General features: G+C 39.0%; 1 protein-coding gene across 1 annotated transcript in view; it reads right to left on the reverse strand.

The window, feature by feature from the left end:
- LOC122794935 overlaps window positions 1–26,586 on the reverse strand; it is a 533,471-nt gene that overhangs the window by 421,355 nt on the left and 85,530 nt on the right. The window contains exons 3-4 of the mRNA XM_044063530.1: window positions 14,086–14,149; window positions 2,809–2,970 (exon numbers count right to left, since the gene is read on the reverse strand). Coding sequence (XP_043919465.1) covers window positions 2,809–2,970; window positions 14,086–14,149 — 226 coding nt within the window. The remainder of the gene's footprint in view (window positions 1–2,808; window positions 2,971–14,085; window positions 14,150–26,586) is intronic.

The raw sequence follows: 26,586 nt of genomic DNA on the forward strand, positions 1-26,586 counted from the left end.
TTTTTCTATAATAGGCATTCTAGCAAAAAAAAATCAGATGGTGGTGTTATTATAGGAATTAAAGATGATCATGAAAATTCTGTTTATTACATCTTTTATGGTTACATGTATACTGTAGAATGTGTACCTCTGAAAATAAAGACAATCTTGAAGGAGATACTGACTGCTGGAATGTACAAACCAACAAATTCAACTGCTGATAACCTACTGGAATTCATACATTTGTGGCATGAAACACGGGAAGGAAAATATAATAGCTGGGGACTTAGTTTACCAAAAACAGATTGGAATAATATTGGTTCGATTGGAATAATATTGGTTCTTCAACATTAATAAGGAAATTCTCTACAAGATATGTTCATGAACAACATTTCTTGCAGACTGCAAACAGTTACAGGAAACAGAAAATAATGGACATTGCTTGTGTTCCTAAGGAGATGATTGTTACTTCATATCAAGTGCTAACAACTTTGATGTGCAGTGATCATGGGGTTATAAAGTTTAAACTACTGCTTGATAAATCTGCCAAACTGAAATCTAAACCATGCACATAAGTTAAACAACAGACTATATGGAAGCAAAAGAGTCACTGTGTAAATTTAATTTGAGTGATGCATTCAGTGGGAAGACAGCAGAAGGAATGACAAATTCTAAAAGGGAAACTGATTGCAAATAGTAAAAAAAACATGTTTAACAACAGGATCTAGGCACACAGGAACAGGAGGATATATTTTCTTGAGACAAGATACTGAAGATAAGAAATTAAAAATATAAGAACTGGAAACAAGGTTGAGCTGTAACAAAGAAAACTAAAATAAATAAACTAAACAACAGATAAGGTCAGGAAAAACTGTGATCAGGAAAATTTTGAGGAAAATCTATATTAAGATATTGGGCATAATCAAAACCCCTTTTACAGAAGATATACAAATCGATAAACCATGTGTAGAGTCTAAAATTTATTCTCAGACATAACAAATTACAGCTTCATTTTCACAACCTTATGCAAAACAGTTTGGGTCCTCATAGGGGCAGGTAATTTGTGTTAGTAACATCCAGTTAACTTCATATGCTGAAATTAAATTAGATGATATTGAAAAAACTCTTATGCAATCCAGATCTTAGCAAAGCATAGGAAGGATTCAGAATTAGTAATAACCTGAGAAGACTTTTCATGTGAACTTACAGTACATTTACATTCATTATTCACTAGGTCATTTAAATATGGAGTGATTGCTCCATAATAGAAACATACACCTGTTAAACCTATCTTTAAAGGAAAGGGAAATAGGATAAATGGAGAGTAATACAGGCACATAAGTCTACTTTATTGTTGTGAAAAAAATTAAAAAGATTATTATGGATAAATTAATCATCGTGCATATATAGCACCTGTAACATGGTGTTTTATAATATATCAGCTATAAATGAAAAAACATGTACTGTGTAGCAATTTATATAGACCTAACGCCTTTGAAAGGGTCATACAGAAAACAATGATCAATAAATTAAGATGGGGGTATTAATGTAATTTTGATAAGATAGCTTCATAGCTTATAAATAGGACTTGAAAGGTAAGTTAAAACAATTGGACAGGTGACATTCTCGGATACAGTCAGGGTGTTTTTCAGGGCTCTGACTCAGGCCCATACTTAAGCGATATCTTTCTGATGGTTTTCATCTAAGGTGTTCTATTGTCTGTATGTAGATGACTTGAAAATGATGGACTCCTGTACAACGTTGAACTTCAGATGAGACTTTAAAATGAGGTTCCATCTTCTTGAGTTGGTAGTAGCATATGTGGATGTAAAAGATTCCATAGCACCTACTAAAATGAGTAGGGGAAGTTCCCTGATGTCCTGGCTAAATTTCCCCTAGTACCACCTTGGATATTGTCTGAAAGGGCTGCTAGCCTAGTAAGACTAACTTGGTCAAAAAAATAAGGATAAATAAATTGTATTTTTAGTTTTACTTTGACTTTCTACTTCAGTCATACTGTGATTTTAAAACAAGGCCTCTTTATTATAGTAAATTAATAATATACAGACAAAACACTGGAAAGCCTTGAATATTGGTGACTAAGTCATAGTGTGATTTACAGCTGATTCACAGTTCTGTTCTTCTTTCAGCTTTTCCCGGTTAGGGCTTGATACAGCGGAACTCCAGTCCGCTAATGGTTGGCAATAGATTTTTACAGTGCCGAGGTGCCAGCCCGATGCCCAACCATCAACGAATGCTCACCCATTCAAGCATTTCTTTTGAACTCCACTCGACCGCAGGGAGGGCATATAGACTCCACACAGAAGGCACCCCAGCCGAGAATCAAATGGGAGAACCTCTTGCTGTGAGGCAACAACGCTGCCGCTGCACCACTGCAGCTTACAGTGTAAACAGTAATTACAAATCTGGTGTCCATTCAATATTGTTACATGTCTGCTTCTTGATACACGATATATTATGCATGCCTTTAGAATCAAAACTTCTTTCAAAATAATAATCTTGTTGACATCCCAGCATAGTTTTGCATTTCATGCAATTTAATATTTCCCTGCAAAGGTTTCAAAAGTGAATCGCATAGTGATTTTCTTTCATAACCAGTTCTATTTGATATTTGTTACATGTACATATAGTTATAAGAGAAGGTTATTAGAACTGAGATAGCCTAATCCAAAGGGTGACACACTGGGGAATGCAAATAGTAAGAAAATAAGAATGCGATTTATAAAAGAAAATATTTTGCACTTTAACAATTTTAATATGTGATGAAAATGTTTAACTAACAGAATATAGTAAAATTCTTGTAATTACCTGCTGTCATTTCCAAAGAAGTAATATTTGCATCAGGGTCTCCTGGGATAGTTAATGTTATCGGAAATGTAAAATTGTTTAGTATTCCCCTCACCTCCTCTAAAATATCAGGCGGTATCTCAATGTAAATGTCAAATTTGAGAAAAGGACTGTCAATAATATCTGTAACAGAAAACAATAGAACATTTGTCAAGGACTTTTCTTCTTCTTTCATTAAGAAACATTTCACATATTTGACAAATAATAAATGTATCATTGTGTTGCATGGTTTCAACTTAACAAAAATGAAAGTCATATACTTACCTTAATGATAGATCTGTTTTGGTAATTTTACCATCGTCAATGAGCAGGGCGTAGACATACCAGCATCTTAAACTTTCACAGGATACCTGGCCTTTCCACCTTACCCATAAAGCTGTGCAAATTGGGATCGTCTTCAAATCTTAATTAGCCTATCCTGTTGTTCAGCAACACATATAACCTGATATAAAAATACAGTGGCACAAACAAACACCTTATAGCCCCTGTCAGGACTGCGACAGAAAGAAGGAGGGCAGGTATATATAAAAGCAAAGTGACTTTAATATCTGGCCCATCTTCACCAGCTAGTTCTAACCTTCTCTTGGTCTTGAAGGGTGATCTGCACCTTGAGATCAAACCCAGTTATTAGTGTCATGCAAAATTATTTAATGATATCCAAATTACTGCTGCATAAATATCATTCAAGCGTGTATTCCTTAAAAAGGCTCTAGTTAGTTACAGCTCTGGTTGAGAGAGATCTAGGCTCAGATTCCTGAGGTTTGTTTTATTTTACATAACACAGCTTAACACAATTACAGAGCCATTTTTAATTGAGTCAAATTGGAATTTTTTTTGTGAAGAAAATAAAAAGCTGGATGTCTTTTCTGATATTGGTTCAGGCAAGATAAAATATAAATTTCCTGTGTACATCCACGCGATGCAATAAATATTTCCCTCTGCTGGAATAGCTTGAAAAAAAAAAATAAAACAAGATTGAAATCTACAGTCGAGATACAGAAAAAAGGAAATAGAACTTGAGCCTAAGCCTGATTAACATGGCTGTCAGTCTAGAGGTCAACATCGAGAGCAGTGATCTTGAAGGTCGGAAGGCCCAAATGCAGCAACGTTATAGTCAGGGCCAATAGTATCATTGTTGACATTAAAGCCAAGGAGCTGAAATGAAGCCTTATTTATTGATGGACTCTGCTGTAATGCTGAAGGCATTGAAAAAAGCATGACTCGACTTCATCAATGACCACAATAACCAGTTACACTAATAAACTCAGGTTTGCCAGTTTATCTAATTAAATCATAGCCAAACTGGATTAAATAAGTCACTGAGCCCATGTTCAGGTCAAATGACCCATACTATTAAAGAAAAAAATGCACATTTAGAATATATACCTTTTTAGCAAACTCCCATCTAGCATCAACAATATATAAATTCACTATAAAATGAATAAGTAAAAAATATGTGTATGTATGTATGTATGTATGTCTGGCCTACTAGCTGTATATAGAAATAAAATAATCATGCATATCCATTGCCATCTAGTGGGTAAAACGGCAAATTACATAAAAGTAATATTTCAGATTCGAAAAATGAAAATAATGGATCCAAATAGATAACTAGGCCAACGCCAAAAATCCAGCATATTATTATACTTATACATACTGAAAATGAATAATTCAAACAACAGTGAAAAAGTGTGCCAACTGACACCATCCAAAGACGTTATGTATTATGTATTATGTCATCTAACATCATCTGAAGGTTTAAGTATAGATTTATCTAGCTCTATCGAGCCCGATAAAAATAATTTCAGTGTGGTAAATACTAAAGTATTTTTTTGAAGACTGCAGTATTTTTTTTTTGCATTTAATATCACTCCTGATAAGAAGTGAGGTTTGACCTTGATAAGAAGTCCCACAGAGTGACAACAACAAATTAATGATCCAGTCAGAAGTACAACTCAACAATACTCTGATACTGAAATATCTATAAGTGCTTTTATCCTAAATTTTCTAGTATTTAAGACATAAAGACAAACATTACAGTTAGCACAATGATATCCATCTTCTTATACACAGGCTGCCTTTGATTTATAAGTGTGACAGGACTGGGGATAGTTTGATCTTCTGGTGAGTGTGTTTAGCTGTTGGGTGTTTGGTGCTCACTGTCTAAATGCAGATAAAGAGATTATAGCAAAGATGTGATTCGTTTTATAGTACTGCCTTGTTCTATGTGAGCATTTGGTAGTAAATTATTTTATGGCTATCAATATTATTTTATGGGATATCAGTGAGGCAGGTGATTATTTCAAGAGATCAAGTTTTTCCAATACCTGAAGGTAGCCCACCGTGAGGTGGCATGTCTATAAGAAAGACATTTTGACCTTACAGGTTGAGCAAGATGGGACATCATGTATATGCATTTTCATTGTGCATGAATATAAGGTGCAGAGGCTAAGTTATAATATTGTATGGGTCAGCACAGTCCCTCTAGGTGTTAGATAACTTGTATAATACAAATGGCACTCTCACAGGGGTGAACATCACTTCTTCTTCCTGTCTTCTCCCATTACTTATCTATGCAACTGCCATTCTTAACAATCTACACTCTACATATATGAAGAAACCAGATTCATGCTGTAGCCTTGTTTGCTGTGGCATAGACTGGATTCGGGCCTGCTGGATCTAGCTTTGTTTGTGTAACTTGAGCACTAATCCAGACATTATCTAAAGTATTCAATTGTATTTATTACTGCTTGGTTGTAACTTGATTAAAGTGTAGCTATCATTCTAAGTCTTTTGGATTAAGCACTTGGGCTTCAGACCAGTTGTTTTACATTAGGAAGGTTTGTGGCAAGCACTGTGGTGGCAGGACAGGTAGCTTTCATCCTTCTAAGTTGGGAACTGCTGATTGAGAGCCCAGTGTCCAAGGGTATTAGTTCTGGTTTAGGCACTTGGGCTTCAGGCCAGTTATTTTACATTAAGAAGGTTTGTGGTCTGCACTCTTGTGGGAGAAGAGGCTGGACTCTGCCCTTCTGAGCTGGGAATTTCTGGTTAAAGGTTTATAGTGCCTGAATATTTGAACTGTATCTTACTGAAATTGGTACACCTTGTTTGCTCTAGCATAGACTAGATCCAGGCCTGCTGAATCTAGCTTTGTTTATATGCTTGTTGTTTGTTTGCTTGTTATTTCCCTGGAAGCTAATTCCACCTAATACGCGGCTTCTCAGCGCTTCTGTGGATCACTACTGATATCTGCATTGCTTACTGTACTAGTTTCTTGTTTCACTTGAAAGAAAGTTACTGTTTGTCGTTTTTGCATTTAGTTACTTGTAACACATTGCACTCAAGTTACCTGGCACTTGCTCACTAAAGCAATTATATAAGTCAGCACTAAAAATTAAAAGCACTACACCCTCACTCCCCACTGGCCCTTGTTTTCAATTATTAAGGAATTCCCAATATTATTCTAGCATGTCCAAAGGTCAGTTGTCAATCTCCTCTCCGGTCCAGCTGGTGAATCTGGGAATCTTGAGGCAATGTTATAACTGCCTCATGTACACAGACAACCCTCTCCTCCTCCCACATAACACAGATACTTGCGAGAGATGCAGCTATTTAGCCAAACTGGAGGCTGAGCTCTCTCAACTCAGGACTGGCAAGACCAGACAGGAGGATAAGGCAACTATACACACCACAAAACCAGCCTCACATAATGCTACCACACCACTGAATCAAACACATAAACACACAAAGACATACTCGGAGGCTCTGAGTAAAAATTTACCTAAACAGCAGAGGCCTCCAAAGCAGACACCCAAACAACTGCTACCTCAAGACACCCCACAAGCAACACATAAACCACAAAAGCAGTGTGCAAAGCAGTCACAGCCCTTAAGGCCAAATACAACACCAAACATACTTGTCATAGGTGACTCCATAGTCAGACACACTGACGTCCCACTCACCAGGCTGAACAAGGAGAGGGTCACAGTAAGCTGCCTATCGGGCGCTAGAATCCGCCACATAACACAAGCACTCTGGTCACTCCACGGCAAGTACAAATATGACACAGTCATTGTCCATGCTGGTGTGAACGACCTGAGACGTACCTCCCTGGACTACATGAAAAGAGACATAGAGGAGCTCTCTGATTATGTAGCCCAGGCAGGTATGACCCTGACCCTGAGCAGTATCCTTCCTTCACCAAGAATGATGCCACAATGTAGAGACAAGATGATCAGCTTTAACAATTGGCTTAATGTCTGGTGTCATTCAAAGGGGATCCAGTGTCTGTCTGCCTGGGATGACATGCTTGACAAGCCACGCTGCTTAAGGGACGGCTTGCACCTGTCACCCTGGGATTCGGATATTGGCTAAGGCTCTTGCCACCCCCATAGTGCCTTTTTTAGGCAAGGCTCAAATTCTAAACCTACCACCCTAGAAAACAAAAATGGGAAGAAACTGAGGGTAATGCTGCTCAATGCCAGAAGTCTAAATCTCAAAATGCACGCACTCGAGGCCCTTCTCAGTATAGAGAACATCAATGTCTGTGCTGTAACTGAAACCTGTTTCAAGGCTCCTGAGAGCACCCCGGCACTATTAGGTTTTACCTCATATCATGCGTTCCGGCCCCAAAACCCGGACCACACCACAAAAGGAGGGGGTGTATCCATATTCATAAAAGATACCCACACCTCCAGGTTGGTGGCAATGCACGAAGCTTCGGAAACCATCCAGGTGCAACTAACCATAGGCAAAACTGCTCTACAAATTGTAGCATGCTACAGGCCACCCTCTCAAACTCAGGAACCCCACACAGCCTTCCTGAAGACACTGGAGGGTATAAATGTATCTCCAAACACCATCATATTGGGTGACTTCAACTACCTGAATATAGACTGGGAACATTACTCAAGCCCTAACTTTCTAGCCCAATGGTTCCTGGAGTTCATAAATTCAAATGACATGGAACAGCTAGTCACTGTTCCCATGAGAGGAGAAAATATACTAGATCTCATTATCACAAACATGGGGACAAAATGCTCCACACGGAAGTATATCCCTCATTGGTGAGATCTGATCATAAACTAATCTCACTGGAAATCCACATCCCGCCCACCCCAAACAAAAAAGACCACAGTGAAGAACTTCTCTAAAGCAAACTTCACACTACTCAAGACTGGTGTGGTATCCTTCAAGGCCCCTGAGCCAGTGGAAACCACAACCCAAGCTGCGGAAGCCCTTACAAATGCCTTCTATGAACACCTCCAGGACTGCATGGATCAGGCAATCCCAAATAAAACCAAGACTCTTTCCACAAAGGGCAAACGTCCAGTCTGGTGGACCCCAGCCATTAACAAACTTTACAATAAGAGGAGAAAGCTATTACATGATAGAACAAAATCCATAAAAGGAAGTCACCCTGATCATTATTAGTAAAAAATACGAGCACTCATAAAATCAACTAAGGCCAATTTTGAGAGAAAAATTGCCATGGATTCAATGGACAATCATAAGGCCTTTTTCAGCTATGTTAGGAACCTGGGTGGAAACTCCCAGATATGCTCAGAATTAGTCCAAAATGATACAAAAATCACTGAACCCACAGATATTGCCAACATACTGGCAGACAGGTTCAGTGCAAACTTCACCCCCCCCCCCTTAAAGGAGAGATAACTATCCCAGCAGAGTGTAGCCTCCCAGACATCTCAAATGCGCAGGTGAAAGCTGCTCTCTCTAAAGCTAAAAACACAGCATCAATGGGACCGGATGGTGTCCCCGGCTGTGTGCTACACGAGCTAAATGAGGAATTAAACCCGCACATAAGGCAGCTGTTTAATCTCAGCCTTACCACAGGATACGTGCCCAAGGAGTGGCGTACGGCAACTGTGGTCCCACTCCACAAAGGCGGTGCCTCTACGGACCCTGGTAATTACCGCCCCATAAGCTTAACAAGTCTAGTCTGCAAAGCTATGGAGAGGATCATAATGGACTCATAAACAAAGATATAGAGGAATTGCAGACATTGGACCCGACCCAGTTTGACTTCGTCAAGGGCAGATCATGCCTTTTGAACTTGGTCGACTTCTTCGAAACAGTCACCAAGGCCATTGATGAGGGAAAGGCAGTCCATACAGCCTACCTTGACCTTGCAAAGGCCTTCGACACAATACCCCACTCGGGTATTGTAGAAAAACTTACCAGCTTAAATGTAAACCCATATGTCACAAGATGGGTTGCAAACTGGCTTAAGGACAGAACCCACAGGGTTAGAGTTGCTGGCGCTATGTCAGACTCCAAGCCGGTCACAAGCGGTGTCCCACAGGGCTCGGTCCTTGGCCCCCTATTGTTCGGCATCTACTTCTCAGAAGTACAGGCCAACATGGGAGGACTTTGGCTGACAAAGTTTGCAGATGACTGCAAACTGGGCCATAGTGGAAAGTGCATCGGACATGGATATCCTTCAGAAGGGACTCACGGAAACAGATAGCTGGTGCCAGAGCCATGGCCTGAAGTTAAACACCAAAAAATGTATAGTCATACCCTTTGGGAAAAACAAGGTAACCCCAAGCTACCATATAGGTGGCAATCCACTAAGCACAGAAGAGGTTATCAGGGACCTGGGGACCCAGGTTGACAGTGGCCTTTCTTTTGACACTCACATTGCTAAAGTGGTTAGAAAGACCTTCTACATTGCCCACCTGATCATGACAGGATTCACATCCAGATCTAGTGAGGTCATTGTTCCCCTGTACTCTTCACTTATCAGACCAATGATAGAGTACAATGCCCCATTCGGGATGTATCTCACCCGACATCTGCAGCAATTGGAGAGACCCAAAGTTCCTCACCAAAAGGATAAAGGGACTCCAAAATCTGTCATATGCTGCCAGATTGAAGAAACTCCAGCTCTATTCAGTTGCATACCGTCTGCTCAGAGGTGACATGTGCCTGACATACAAGGCCATGTCCAACCCGGAATTAATGGACATGCTCCACCGCAAAAAATCCAAATCCACCAAAACCACTAGAGCAAGCGACTTAAACCTTAGCACGGATATAAATAGGACGTGCTGGAGGGATAGATTTATCACTCAGAGACTCCCTATGCTGTGGAATAAAATCCCGGTCCATGTGAGGCAGAGCACCTCGCTGGCTCTGTTTAAGAGAAATCTTGACCTGTGGATAGGAGATCGTAGGTTTATCCCGGGAATCATCTCTGTGTCACTGCTGGACAGAGGCACAACAAACTAATGGGCACAGTATTTTTTCATATAAGGGGTGGCGTAAGCCACAAAAATTTGAGCTAGGCTTATAAATGCCTTAGGGCAGATAGCCTAGTATAAACCTATGAACCTATGAACCTATGAGCAAGACAGCTAAATTCAGAACTAATCATCCATCCAGAACACCTTACAATTTTGACCTTAAACAATTACATTGGATTGAGCTTCCATAATCTCTCTCTTACATACAACCTCATTAATGCACATAACCTAATTTAGAAACCCAAAAATTGTCTTCATTTAAACAATATTTTCCAGTACAACTTACCTACAAGGAACCTATGCTCAGGAAATAAATGTCTCCTGATTTCTAGTAAATCTAAAACTATAGCTGCCTCAAATTATGCCATTAAACTGTGGAACAACTAATGGACTGAACAACAAACATTAAAATTGAAATCCTCTGAAGCCAGACTCAAACAATACTGATCCAACACTTGGTTCTGCTCCTGCTCTGCACCTGGATAATCACACTGCCTCAACAGTCTGTATATGCTTATAAGCAGTCTATTTTCTAATTGCATAAAGCCAACAGGTGAATTTCATTGCTCTGTTTGTATATATGTCATTTTTTCTTTTTTCTTTTATTCATGCCTAGGCATATTTTTGGAAACTTTCCTTATTTCTCAAACCCTGTTTAGGTAGTTTAAAAATTGTAATCGCATGACATGTTTCTAATGTTTTATGTTTTAATATGTAAATACTTATGTCCTCTCTGGCCCTCCACTGTCAGGGGGGTTTGCCTGGTCAGACTATCCCAGCCAACAAATGGAAATAAGTAGATAAGAATACATTTCCTTGACTTTGTTAAAAGCAATGTGCAGGAGAATATTTAAAAACTACCCACAGGCAAATTTAATATGCATGTCTTCGTCCTTACCATCCTATCCCTCACACGTTCCCAGTCCCACATCTCCTCATCCCTGGTTAAATATCACCACAGAAAAGTCTTATTGCCTGTTGGGCCTAGTAGCAACAGAACACCACAAAATGAAAACATTTGAAAAACTTCTCAAGGGCAAACCTACTTCAGTTTGTAGGAAATGTGTGCAAAATTCCCAATCCCTGTAAATGAACACAGCTGAGAGGACTGCTAAATTAATCTTCGACACTGACCAGTACTTAAACTGTATAGAAAAGCCTGCTTCAAATACAATGATAAATTCAGAGCTAGATCTCTCTGGTGAGAACTACTGTATTAATAAATATTCTAACAAAAGAAGAAAAATAATGAAAACTTGTAAGAAATCGTCATCCCCTACAACAAGACCTCAATGAAATATGCCAGCAAGGAACTTAAGAGAACTATTTGAAAATGTAAAGTAAAGTATGAGCTTAACATTGCTATGGATAACAAAGGAAACTAATCTTAATTCAGAGATGTCTTAAAATTAAGGAATAATGTCCACCGATACACTCAACATATTTATTGTAATGTCATGCATTCTAATATCAATGTTAGAGCCAACATATTGGCATATAAACTTAAATCTACATTTACTCTTTCTACCACATTGTTGCCCCAACTCTCCCTGAAAATATAGCTTCTTCTGAAAGCACCTTTGAGCTAGTCTTAGAATTTCTGCCAAAAGTTAAAAATAGTACTTCCCTGGTACCAACCAATATATCAGCTAGGCATCTTAGAGTCTCTGTCATCACTTGCCTAGTGTTGTCCCTATGTTTCTAGTTTGAGGATAAATGCAAGTTTTCCAATTAATTTGAGACAGACATCCGCAAACTATGTAGTTAAGTGAAGCTATGTGTAGTGGAGATCTGGCAAACATAAAAACACGGGAGACACTGGAGGTGCATGGTTTACTGGTGGATATGAAGACCAAGTGGCTGGGGTTCTGGTATAAATTAATGTGCAGTTTTATCTATTTATAACAATATATACTGTCTTGCTCCTTCTTGCCTCTTTCCAAAGAACAGCATAGGTAGCATTGGGTAATAAAATATCAGCTCCTGACTGGGACATAGCATTGGTAACGTGTGTGTGTGTGTGTGTGTGTGTGTGTGTGTGTGTGTGTGTGTGTGTGTGTGTGTGTGTGTGTGTGTGTGTGTGTGTGTGTGTAGGGATAAAACCCGGATTGTAATACAGATGACCAGTGCTCAGTAAGTGAGTCGGGCATTACAGCAGCCAACAATGGAGGGCTGGCAGTGAGTCATCCTTGTCTGAGGGAGATAGTGTTGTATACTGCATTGCGGGCCTACAGTGATGGCTGGGAGTCACAGACGGCAGTGGAAAAAGCTATGGAAATGCACACATCCATTAAACAGCTAGGATCTGCACAGGAGTAGAAGCATGCAGTTGTCAGTCGCTGATATCATGATTGGTAACAATCAAAACTGTCATCGGAATAGGGGATAGAGTTAATGCAAAAACCCTGATGGCTGCCTGGCCATTGGCCTGCCATGACCTACTGTCTTAAAGAAGAGTAAATGGGTGAGTTAGGTCAGGTGAGGGGTGCTGACTAGCTGGTAATAGGAGAGAAAAACAGTATTAAAAAGACTGGAATATTTCTAGAGGCTCTAGATCAATGCGGGAGATGTTCAATAGCTCATCAGGAAACTGGTGACATACCTTACTGGTATGGCCTTCTTCTGGAGTCATGTGCAAATGACGTCTTGTATGGATCTAAAAGTGTTGGGAATCCCTCTTCATCCTTTTTTCTAACACCCCAAACATTCTCACAGTTGCCCTCAAGTGGTTTACATAGGGATGGAAATTACTGAACTCCTCAGCTCAGAATTTTGGGAAGAATTAATTAGAAAATATCAAGTAATTAGTATTTTCACGGGGTTTAAGGCATGGTGCTATTTGTAGTTTATTGACACCATTTACATGTTTGGAGACCCTTTGTACTTTTTCCTCCTGCTATCATTCTTAAGCCCATTAATTCCTCTGACTACTCGGGATGTCCCACTGTGAATGGAGTACCTACTGTTTACACAGGCATGGATGTGACTCTGTCCTCAATGCTGGACAGTAATGAAGGGCATTCCTAACTCAGGCTGTGCAAGTGGTTGTGAGGTCCAGTGTGAAATGCAACACTTCAATGAAGAACATAAAGCAGATGGGATAAAAATCAAAACTGCCAAAGCAGTGATCCTGGTTTTGACTCTGAAGGGTTAGTCATTCTTTGCATGTGAGTAGGAAGCAGCTGTCTCACCTGGAGGAATTTATGAATCTCTGGTTCTTTTTCACACTAGAAGTTAGATAGCAGCAGGAGACAGAACACTGAGAAGTGCAGTGGTGGCAGTTTTGCATGCAGTATGTCAAACTGTTATGAGGAAAGAGGAATATAGTCATAGGGTGAAACTCTAAATTTACCAGTGTACAACTCTTTCTCATCCATTATACAAGAGCTTTGGGTAATGACTGAAAATATGAAATCATGAATGCACACTGCAGATGGTAAGAGTGGCAAGCTTTACAGTTAGAAAGAATCTTAAACTAGAACCACAGATGAAAGGAGTCAGTTGAAGTGATTTGGTTGCCAAATAGAAATGTCCTTTGGTTGGCTCTTACAGGAATTATAAGCAAGTGTTGCACACTGTAAAGAAACCCTAGTGTGTCTTAGAATTTGCTAGAGAGAGTAGAACTCTCAGCTTGCCTGGGAAAACCAGGCAATCCAGGGGATAAATAGAAGTCTGTGGTTAGGGATAGGACTGCTAAAGTAAAATATCAAAAATAGCTATTACACCATTTTAAGAGAAGACAATCAATATATGAACAATATGTAGCAAAACTGTGCTATCTCCAGGTGATATGGAGATACCAAGTATTTGGTCTCTCCAGGGATGATATGAAAGGAGGTGTCCCAGAAATGTAAAAAATGCCTGCTTCTTAGTTTATTGTATATTTTATAGGCACATAATTTACATCACTTTGAATAGAATACAGCCTGATATTATATTTTTTACAACTGCATACTGTCGGAATCAGTCTTACCTGATGCACGTTTAAATCTTTGCACTTCATGGGACAGATCCTCATCAAACATATTTCCTTCTTCCTAAATAAAAATAAAAATAAAGCTGTTGAAACTCTCAAACACAATTATTATGATGTATTTAGCTGGAGTGTATAATACCACGACACACTGGACTGTAAGTTTTTTCCTACTCACTACCTAACATCTGATTTTGCCATCAAAATCCCATTGAATATTTTCTCTTGAATTTATTTAAGAGCCAGACCACTTCTGAACAGATGAAAAAATACAACAAATGAAAGACTGCTAACAGGAGCGCCTTTAGCAGACACCAAAGGATATTCTGAATCACAGGTTAAGAATAGTTAGTCACATGAAATGCAGCAGTTTTTGGAAGTAGACATTTATACCAGGGTTTGGGATAGGTAGAAATCTAGTTTACATTAACTGCTGCAATAGAATAAAATAGGATATTTTAACCAAATTACCTTGGGGAAAAAAAAAACTACACAAAAATATTCGGCACTGTATGATGTGTGTGGTCGGGTCTACTTCAGTAGACTGAAATGCCATATGATCGAATTTTAAAACACAGAGATCAATAGACCAAAGTTTCACATCAATGAAACTTCACATTACCGATGTTCAGAGCACTGCACATTTGGAATGCCAACAGTTTGAGGTGAGAGGAATGGGAAATCTGCCCCCTTCTGCACTGTAGTGCGATCTCAGAGTTGGTATATTTAAGTTGCAGGGGGTTTGGGGGTGCAGCTCCCCAAGGTGTGGGGTGCCATGAACGTTTTCTTTGGAATTTTGTAGTTGTCATTGTCACTGTGTATAAGATTCTCCACTGAATATTCATGTCGGTGCTGTGGTTATTGAAATTAATATTCATTGGGTTTTGTTTGTGTTTTGTGTTTTGTTTAGTGAGTGGTTTAGTTGACAAGTTATTTTCTGCATTTATATTTGTTTTTCCATGGTATATGTGTCTTTTGTATTTTCTTAGTGTTGACTTAACTTTCTGGGATTGGTGTTTGTTATTGATGGAGGTACTCGGAAGGCATTTGTTAAATTGTGTTTTGTGGCAAGTACTCCTGTTTAAAGATATAGCGTATTACTTCACGGGAGGTGTTTTAGCTGTGCATTGCATTACATTGTTGTCTGTACTGGTCAGGTAAATGAAAGTTGGGTATGCTTGGCATACCTCTCAACATCTCAGCACAAAAAATCTGGACAAAGCCTCACAGAATCTATACAATTAAGAGGTATGTGTGGTGCCAGTGTTTTGGTTTCAGACATGTGGTTCATGTTTTGAAAGTCGTTGATATGGCATTTCAGTCTACTGAAGTAGACCCATGTGGCCATAGGTACCCAGAGATGCAGTACACTGTAACAGCAGTACCATTTTTGTGGTGCATAGAATGTAGGTGCAAGTCTCATTAGCATTGTTATCTCATTAAAATGGTGGCTTCAACAATGTTTCCAAGGGAACTGGCATGGCACTTCCTAATAAAATTTTACATCTACTCATGAGGCACTTGTCTATAGTTTAAACAAAAATCAAGTTATCACATATTTTGTTGTTGTAGTGTGATATGAAGAATATGGACAATTTGTAAAAATAATATAGACTGCAAAACTGGTAGCAGCAGCAAAAGCAGTGAAATTTAGATGGCACCAATTGGATGGGAAGTGTTCCCACTCACTCTACCCCCTGTCCTCTCTCTCACTCTACTACATCACCGCACCTATGCACACACACTATGCATTGCTACTACTCCATAATAACCAATACTCTTCTACTCCACTTTCTTTACCTCACCTATAGCTCCACCTCCTTCCACTCATACCAAATCATACATCTCCACTCTCCAACACTTCCACTGTCCACTCATTACTCACAATCTCATAATTATTCTAACATCAACCCACAACTCCATAACCACTCAACCACTCTCCTCTTACCTTTCAAACACTTGCCCACCAACCACTCTATTTCATCAGCTTCCAGATATCATAAACAGATTAACAAACGTAGACATCTTCTACTATACTCTTTAACACAAATTAAACTCTAAGCTGACATCCATCCCAACCTAGGTCCCATTAATAACTCATCACATTGCCCACAAGCTTCCATATCTCCCACCACTATATACTCCATTCATTCACCCATACATTCCCATCCCTAACCCCCCTTCCAAAAACCTCTAACACTGACCTGCTCATAACAAACTTCAACCTCCGTAGCATTGCAAGAAAAGATGAATTCCATGCTGCCCTAGCTACCTACTCACCAAATATAGCTGTGATTACCGAAACCTGATTAAATCCCTACATTAATGGCAAAGAAATTATCTCAACTGGCTATAACATCATTAGGAATGACAGACTAAACAAAAGAGGTGGTGGTGTTGCTTTTATGTTTAAGGACATCCTCAAAGTTGTACAACTAAACAGTTTCCCTCCTGACTTACCCAACTCTGAAATCCTAACTACTCGCCTTGAAATCAACCCAGACAAAACTATAATTATCATAACTACCTATATTCCTCCAAACCTTCCCATCATTGAAAGTCTACTTTACTGGGCATCAACCACCTACCTTCAGTCAAGAAACTATAGTTCTTGGAGATATTAACCTTGATTGGCATTCCTGCTCATCTGGTAACCCTTCCAACTTCCTAAATCTCTTCAACTTCACCCAAACCATAACCTGTCCTATTTGTACAGACAAACACACCAATAAGCAGTCAACATTAGATTGGATCTTAACTAACAAACCTAACCTAAATTACTTAGCTGGTTGCCTGTCAGACTCCCTTAGCAACCATTCTCCAACCTTTCTATACAGAAAACGTGTGCATACCCAAAGCAACACCTCTTACAAATACATCCATAGCAAGACAAATTTCTCCCCCACTACATTTAACCTGCTACTACAACAAGGTGGCTGGACACCTCTTAAACTCTTGCACTTAGATTTTAGCTGTTCAATACTTCAACAACACCTTCCTTAAAACTCTTAATATCCTTGCTCCCACTAGGAAAGTACACACAAAAGCCAAACCCCTTCCTTGGCTAACCAAGGACAGATAGAGCCTGGTCTGCTTACAACATATCTAACGATAAGGCAGACCTCTTAACTTATTAGCAGCTATAAAATCTCAAAACAACACAAAGCTCAAGTACACGAACCACACCAACTAGTATTCGATATTCTTAGCAATCAGTTTATTAGGTCACAATGTATCAAGGCGGCTTTGATACATTGTGGACTAATAAACTGATTTTGTTTTGAGGTTTTGGACATTTGCTTTGGTTTCAGCTATAAAATCTAGTTAAGAAACAAATCAAAAAAGACAAACAAGCTTACTCCCAAACCCATAAACAGAAACACCTAAACAATCCCCAAAAATTCTGACAAACCATTATCTATCTCCTCAGCCCCGGTCATACCCCAATTCCAGCCCCAGCATGCCAAACAACTCTGACCCTATAGCAAATCAATTCAACTCACACTTTATAAACACTATTACTGCCTTGCTAGACAACCAGCCCAGATATATAAATAATCTCTTTACCAAGCTTAAACCCTGCTGTCTTGCTGTTGACAAAATGCCAAACGAATTTCTAAAAATTGCCACTCCTTCTATTGCCTACCCTATGTCTATTTTGATTAATCATTCTATAGCAGAACAATATGTCCCACTTGTCTGGAAAATATCACATTCCCCTTCACATAGATGGACCCTCCAGAGAACTAACTAACTTCCATCCCATAGCCGTCCTTTTCCACCTTGTAAAAATCCTAGAAAAGTGCATCCACAATCAAGTCATTAACCCCTTCCTTAGTAATAATCTTGTTTCCAGTTCTCAGCACGGTTTTAGACCTAAACATGGTACCAGCACTGACCTATTAACTTCTACTGACATCATTCATCATCTAATGAATGAAGGCCAGCTTGTCTCATCCATCTTTCTTGATATGTCCAAAGCCTTTAACACCGTATCTCACCACCGTATCTCCTCTACTCTTTATCCTATTTACAAACAACCTTAGTTCTGCAACTCAACTAGCCTCCATAGTGAAATATGCCGATGATGTTGCAGTAATCTGTTCAGCATCCTCACTTCAGGAACTTCAAATAAAAATGCAAACTTATTTTCAGGACATTAAATTTTCTCTCTCTGAACACCAACTCATACTAAACCCCAACAAAACTAAAGTAATAGTTTTTAGAAACATAAAATCCAAGCCTTGCCAGTCTCCGCAGACAATCATCTCCTCAAATGAAACCAAGATATTACCCACGAACCAGACTAAACTTCTAGGTGTAACAATAGATGATAATCTAAAATTTGATAAACATATTTCTCTGACAATTAAAACTTGGCTCCCTATACAGGGCAAAACCTTACCTAACACAAAGAGCTAGGCTGGCCACTGCTCAGTCACACCTGCTATCCACACTCCTTTATGTACCTCTCCTTTTCACTAACCTGAGAAAGACTGATCTCAACAACCTGGAATCATGTTACAATAAAATTGCCAAATTCGCCACTAATCAGCCCCACAGATCTCACCACTGCTCAACTCTCTCACAACTCAACTGGCTAGAGCTCCTCAACCTTTTATCATTCAATCAACTTACCTTAGCCGACAAAATAGTCCTTCGACCCAGCAACTTCCCTGCCATTTCCAACCTAATCCAACTTAATACTAATCTCAGATCTTATGACAAATTTAGGCTAAGGGTTACCCACTCCCACAACTATCATGGAAACACCCTCTTTTCTCACAAAATAGCCAAACTTTGGAACACTCTGCCACCAGCCATGGCAAAAAATTCTAACCACCCTGATTTCAAACAACTCCTAAAGGAATACCTAGCTAGCCATTGGCTGTGGTCTTGCCATACTCCAGGCTAATTCTTTCCCAACCACTCTTCTATATCTCTCCTTTCTGCTCCTTCACAAATATTTATCTGATTCCTTCTGCTTCCAACTTTACCATTCCCTCTTCATCTCTATCCTCTATATCTCATTTTCTGCTATTCAGTTACAAGTTATATCTCTAACTTTCTCCTACTCAGTTACACATGGATTCACATGCACTATGCTCATATCTGCTCATGCAATTGTCACAGGGCTCAATTAATGTTTCTCTGTTTGTAATTTGTCTTTTCATGCAATTGTCTCAGGGCTCAATTTATGTTTCTCTGTACATTTGGTATTCTCTGTTATCCATTATGCTCCTGTATCATACGTATATATTACCGTTGTTAGTATTGTTACTGTTGTGGAGCTTTTCTCTCTGGGTCTCTGCTGAAAACGGGCTCCTGACCCAGTCAGACATTTACCTGGTTAACAAATATAATAAATAAATAAATATATATCCTCCCCTGTTCCTGCTGTAATTTTCTTATCCACTACAAAACCTATGAAGCTACTTCCCAATTCCAGTGTACTGTCAAATAATAAGGACAGCAAAGCAATCGATAAAGATGACAAAAAGTATATAATTCTGCCACCTTATCTTTTTGCACCATAAATTATCAGACTCATATGATCAGAAATATTTTATCTATTTTGGGGAACATAAGACATAGCCCTATCAGATTTGCATGATTCAGGAAATAACTCAGCTGCTTTATCTTTGCTTAATTTGTAACCACAAGTGGCTAGACTCTGTTCAGTGCTGCTATGATGCAACTAATGCCTTGTTCAGAGCAGCTGCTACATTCTCACCTGGGCGTTGGAGATGTTTGGGGGGCTACAATCCTTTGGAATAGATATCCCTCCTTTTGGGGGGGAGGGGGGGAGAAGTTTGCACTGAACCTGTCAGCCAGTATGTTGGCAATGTGTGTAGGTTCAGTAATTTTCACATCATTTTGAACTAATTCTGAGCATATCTGGGAGTTTCCTCCTAGGTTTCTAACATAGCTAAAGAAGGCCTTATGATTGTCTTTAGAGTCCTTGGCGATTGTTTGTTAGACTTTTCAGATATGAATGCTATTTCTTAGACACCCCTTAATTTTATTTTTAGGAAGAGGTTGAGTATTAAGAATTTATTGGATCAAAATAGGAATAAATGGAATAATCTAGGTAACAAGAAAATGAGAACGTTTAGATGTGGTACTTGTGCTCAATGCCCCTATATATTACATAGTGAGTCATGTATGTTAAGGGTAAATTTATAATAGGTAGAACTCATAACAACTGTGATAATATTTGGATGATTTATATTGCTCAATGTGAGAATTGTGATGCTTTTTATGTAGGAAAGACTTAAAAGGAGAATTTACGAGCAACTGTATGGTGTGAAAACTAAAAATGAGAAAATTAAGTTTTTATTTTTTTGTATGGGCAGAAGTGCAAAGTGCCAATTGATGTTGATGGCTGGCCTGGGAGACTAAAATACAATATAAAAAGGCAGCTTACAATGGAAGCTATCAGAGCACCCAAACTTAATAAAAAAATGTATTTAGCCCCTATTTTAAAACTAAGAGCAGCTAGGCTATGATAATTCACATATTTATATATACATTTTGGGTATGTCTGAAGTGTGTGTTTTTTTATTCCTTTTCATCTCTTTTCTTATAATCAGTTTATATGCATATTTTTTACATTTTTTTTTACATTTGCTATACATTTATTTTTGATGAATTTATGTTTGAATTTTTTCTGAGACCTTTGTGTGTTTGACATAGTTAGGTGCAATGTTGCTTTTAGGACACTAGATGGTGTTTTAGGATAGGGCAATATATATTGCTTTTAGAAATGTTTTTAGACATGTTTTTAATTATTGTTTTATGTTGAAATATGTATCATATACATTATGCTAACAGTTATTTAAGACTGATATAGTAATAATCAATTATTTAATATATGTCTTTATCCATTTTAGTTGTAATAAATAATAAATAGTATTGCTTCTTCTTTTTCTTTTGTCTGCTCCCATTAGGGGTCGCCACAGCAGATCATCTGTATTCTGCATTTTGCTCTGTCACACCAGCTATCTGCATGTCCTCTCCCACCACATCCATAAACCTTATCTTAGGCCTTCTTCTTTTCCTCTTCTATGGCAGCTCCATCCTTAGCATCCTACTCCCAATATACCCAGCATCCCTCCTCAGCACATGTCCAAAACAATGCGATCTTACCTCTCTGCATACCTCCACCTCTCCAGAGTATCATCAACCGGTTCTCTTCTCTCTCTACAGATCACAATGTCATCCGCAAACATCATAGTCCACCGGGACTCCTGCCTGATCTCATATGTTAACCTGTCCATCACCACTGCAAATAAGAAAGGGCTCAGAGCTGATCCTTGATGTAATCCCACCTTTACCTTGAATGCATTGCAGACCTCACCATTGTCACACTACCCTATTACATATCCTGCACCACTCTTACATACTTCTCTGCCACTCCTGACTTCCTCATACAATACCACAACTCCTCTCTAGGCACCCTGTCATATGTTTTCTTAAGTCCACAAAGACACAATGCAACTCCTGCTGACCTTCAATACTTCTCCATCAATACCCTCAGAGCAAATATCACATCTGTAGTGCTCTTTGTTGGCATAAAACCATACTGCTGCTCACTAATCATCACCTCCCTTTTTAACCTAGCTTTCACTACTCTTTCCCATAACTTCATACTGTGGCTGATCAATTTTAACTGTCTGTAGTTTTACAAATCTGCAAATCACTCTTATTCTTAAAAATCGGTACCAATACACTTCTTCTCTATTCCTCAGGCATCCTCTCACTTTCTAGGATTTCATTAAACAATCTGGTTAAAAACTCCATTGATATCTCTCCTAAATACCTCCATGCTTCCACAGGTATGCCATCTGGACCAACAGTCCTTCCATTCTTCATCCTCTTCATAGCTGTCCTTACTTTCTCCTGGCTAATCCATTGCAATTTCTGATTTACTATCCCTAAATCATCCAACTTTCTCTCTCTCTCATTCTCTTCATTCATCAGGCCTTCAGGTACTCTTTCCATCTGCTCAATAGACTCTCCTCGCTTGTGAGTATGTTTCCCTCATTTCCTTTATCACCCTTACCTGCTGCACATCTTTCCCAGCTCAGCTCCTCAGTCCATTTGTCTAGTCAATCAGTGCAGGTCTTTTTCTCCCTCCTTAGTGTCTAACCTTTCATAGAAATCACCATATGCCTTATCCTTAGCCTTCGCCACCTCTCTCTTCAACATACGCCTTATCTCCTTGTACTCCTGTCTACTTTCTTCATCTCTCTGACAATCCCACTTCTTTTCCACCAGCCTCTTCCTATGTATACTCTCCTGCACTTTCTCATTCTATCACCAGGTCTCATTGTCCTCCCTCCTGTGTCCAGATGTCACACCAAGTCCTTTTCTAGCTCTCTCCCTCACCACCTTTGCTGTGGCTGCCCAACCATCTGGTCATAGGATCATAGGAAGTTACTAGACTATTGGTAACTCTTCACTGTCACCCAGTGCCTTTCTTAATTATTCCCTGAACTTCACCTTATAATCATCCTTTTTCACCTTCCACCATTTGATCCTTGGCACTGCCCATACTCTCCTCCTCTTCTTCATGATCGCCAGTGTAATTCTACAGACCACCATCCTATGCTACCTAACTATGCTTTCCCCTGCACCACCAAGTTCCTTCAGACTGATTGTACTGCATAGGATATAATTCACCTGCGTGCATCTTCCTCCACTCCTGTACATCCCTCTATGCTCCTCCCTCTTGTTAAAATACATATTCACTTCAGCCATGTGCAGCCTTTTCACAAAATTCACTACCATCTGCCATTCTGCATTCCTCTCATTAACACCATACCTATCCATCATGTCCTCATCCCCTCTGTTCCCTTCACCAACATGCCCATTGAAATCTGATCCAATCGCCACTCTCTCACCTTTGAGTACACTCTCCACCACTTCATCCTACTCACTCTAAAATGTTTTCTTTTTCATCCATTGCACATCCACCTTCTGGAGCATATGCACTAACAACATTCATCATCAAACCATAATTTTCCAACTTCATAAGGATCACTCTATCTGACACTCTTTTCATCTCCAAAACATTCCTGACATACTGTTCCTTCAGGGATAACCCCTACCCCATTTCTCCTATCATCCACATCATGGTAGAACAATTTGAACCCACGTCTGATACACCTGGCATAACTCCCCTTCTACCTTGTCTCTTCCAAGCACAGAATATTAACCTTTTTTCTCTCCTTCATATCAGCTAGCACTCTCCCTTTACCAGTCATACTGACAACATTTGAAGTTCTTACCCTCACTTCCACACTCCTAACCTTATGGTTATTTACTTATTCTCTGTTGCTATGACTATTCATTCAAGCTTGTTTTTATTTGTTAATTAACATGATGGGTTATTGTATATGGAGTATATAAACACCTGAGTTGTTTAGTGTGTTACATCTGACGAAGTTTGTGATATGAAAATGTGGTAATTTAGTTAAGCGTTTATGTTTTTTTTATATTAAATTTAGTTTGGATTATCCAGAGTTGAGACTGGTTCCTCTGCAGTGCTTTTTTGTCTGGTTATTGGCTACTGCACTTTGTGTGTGTGGTTTAAGCACTGTAATACTGCAACAGGGACACAAGGAAGGACATATACTAGTCCTTATGTTTGCTGTTAAATATGGATATAAATATTGTGGTACTGTCAAGGTATCAATGCAATGTGAAGAATCATGTTAGCATGATAGAAAGAGAGAGTTAAGAAGAGTCAACATGGAGTTTTTGGTGTCTTGTCAGATTACTGGATGCAGGCTGCATCCTGCATAGACAGTTCCTTCGGATGTCAGGCTGCATGCAGTTTTAAAACCAAGGTTTTTGTTTTAACCTATACAACTAAAGCCACAGCTTTTGCTTTAAACGTGCATTTCCTATGGCTACCTCAAGAAAGGATTGCCCATCCTTAATCTGTCTTTTTACTCAAAGACTTTCTTTGTTCTAGTCACTTCATAATTTCTCTTTTCCACCATTATGCAACACATTCTTCATTCAACGTGCTCTTCCATATTTTAATCTGGTCCACTTGCTAAATCCTTGCTCTGTTGACACTTCCTTCACTTCACTTTCAGTTTGCAGAATATGCTGCCTGTTATACAACACAGTATAATAGCTGTACTGCTTAACCACCAAGCTTTGGCCTTCCTTCTTAGACTCTTGCTTCTACTCTGTAGTCTCCGCCTCATGACTATTTTCTTTATTAGGCCCTGGGTTTGCTGTATTTTGTCTCTTTTCTTCTGAACTACTACATCTGTCCCTTTTACATTTTGTAATCTCCCCACTTTTTTCATCCTCTGATCATACAGTTGATGATCTCTAGTGTTCTAACATTTCTGACCAGATCTGCTCACGGCCCTGCCTCACATGTTTATCCATCCTCTTCCATTCTTTTCAAGACTAAGTTCTCCCATTTAGCACCATATCCACCTCCTGCCTCCACTGGAGACAGCACTGTAACCTAAGCTTGTCTTAATCCTTACCCTCATTAACTCCCCTATAAGCTAAAGAGAAGGAGCATTTTACTCTCTGTTCCCATGGTTTCCTTCATATATAACTGCCACACCTATACTAATGAGACAAACCACTTTCTCCCTTTCGAGAGTACAACCAGGCCTAAATATATCAACAAAGCTGTAGTTAACGTTGGCCTTAAATTATAGGATCATAGGATCATAGGAAGTTACAAAGCAAATGGCCCTAGGGTCCTTACAAGCCTGTCTAAGTTCTACCTTTATTTCCACGATCAGCGCCTAATGTCCTTGTCCAAGAGGGCTATAGGTGGAACCCCTGGGGTGAATTTACTATTACCCAGCCAATCGTACAGATTGCATTTGAAGAGGGCCGATGAGATAATCTGTTTGAGATGAAGTGGGAGTCTGTTCCAAAGGTGTGGTAACCTCTGGGAGACAAATCTGTCCCTCCAGCAGGTTCTATTAATGTCACATACCAGGTTAAGGTCTTTAGAGGGAGTAGCCCATGTACATTTGACTTGTGGATATGCAGTATTTCAAATGTCATATTGGCTGATTTATACTTCACTTTTCTAACATATCTCCAGAGGAAAGTCATCCATTATTTTAAATATATGCCTTATAAGCTGGAGTCACAGCTCTTGAGCAATCAGCTAGGTCTACTGTTTAGTTAAGAAGTTGAGAAAATGTACATATAGCCTGCCTTGGTTAACCAGCAATTACATGCAGGTGACCTGCTTTATGTACCTTCTACAGTATTTTTTTTCTTAGGCCATTGTGCATCTCTGGTATTTATTCAGTTTCCTTCTCCAAAACCTCATCATGTCTATCCTGCTTATACTTTCCAGCCACCACCAAGCAGTATACTGTTTTTATGTTGGATTAAGTCTTACCTAAATAAAATTTAAAAATAATTACTTTTCCTTCATTTGGTCTTACTGCAGTATGCATCCTATGATGAATTTTTACATCAGGAGCACAGTGGCTCATTGTTAATATGCCCTCCTGACATATCCCAGATTCATTCCTGACTACCAGTAACTGTGGAAGTTTGCAGTTTTCCCCTATGTCTATGTGAGTTTTCTCTGCATACTCCATTTTACCTCCCACTTTCTAAAATAGGTGGGTTGACTGGCTACTCTAAGCCATACATATGTTTATATATATATATATATATATATATATATATATATATAGAGAGAGAGAGAGAGACATTACACTTTATAATACATTTCAATTTCATGCAAGACTATAAAGTGGAATTTTTAAAATAGCAAAACTGCATAATCACAAATTTGAATATGAATATTGAATATACACTTCATTACGTCTGGTGTTTTCTGTGGATGGTATATGGTGCCATGTTTGGGTGTAGGTGCGATTTAAGTTAAGTGTTTTGTAAGGGTTTTGGGTGGGAGTTTGAATGCATGTGAGTGTGTTTGTAAGTTGTACATGTGGGTTAGTGTAGGTAGGTTAAAGTATGAGTGTGTAAGTGTTGTATGTGTTGGTGTCTATATATGTGTGATGTGTTTGTGTGTGAGGTACTGTGGAATATCTGGGTGTGAGTTTACTGTCTTCTCCTGTTTGTGTGATCTCGGAGTTAGTATGTATATATATGATATATATATATATATATATATATATATCTATATATATATATAAGTAGGGGGTGGGGGGTGGGGTGCAGCCTATGTATTGTAGGTTTGTTTGTGTTTTTGTGTCTGTGTTCTGTTTGTTGTGGTGTGGGTTGGATGATGTATGTGTTGTGTGGTGTATGGTGTGTTTATGTGTGTGATTCTGTGTTTCGCAGTTTTGGGCTTTCAGGATCTGGAACATTCGATTTTATGGTCTCAAAATACTGAAATTCAAGATTTCAGTATTTCGAGATTAGGTGTAGGACTCTCCATTGAACACACGTTTCACAGAAACATAAACTACCGAACACACTTTCGCGAAAGTGCATTTATAGAAAATGTACTTTTGCAAAAAAAAA

This window comes from Protopterus annectens, chromosome 2.part1 (genome assembly GCF_019279795.1).
Source record: "Protopterus annectens isolate FY-2018-M chromosome 2.part1, PAN1.0, whole genome shotgun sequence".
Classification (NCBI taxonomy): domain Eukaryota; kingdom Metazoa; phylum Chordata; order Ceratodontiformes; family Protopteridae; genus Protopterus; species Protopterus annectens.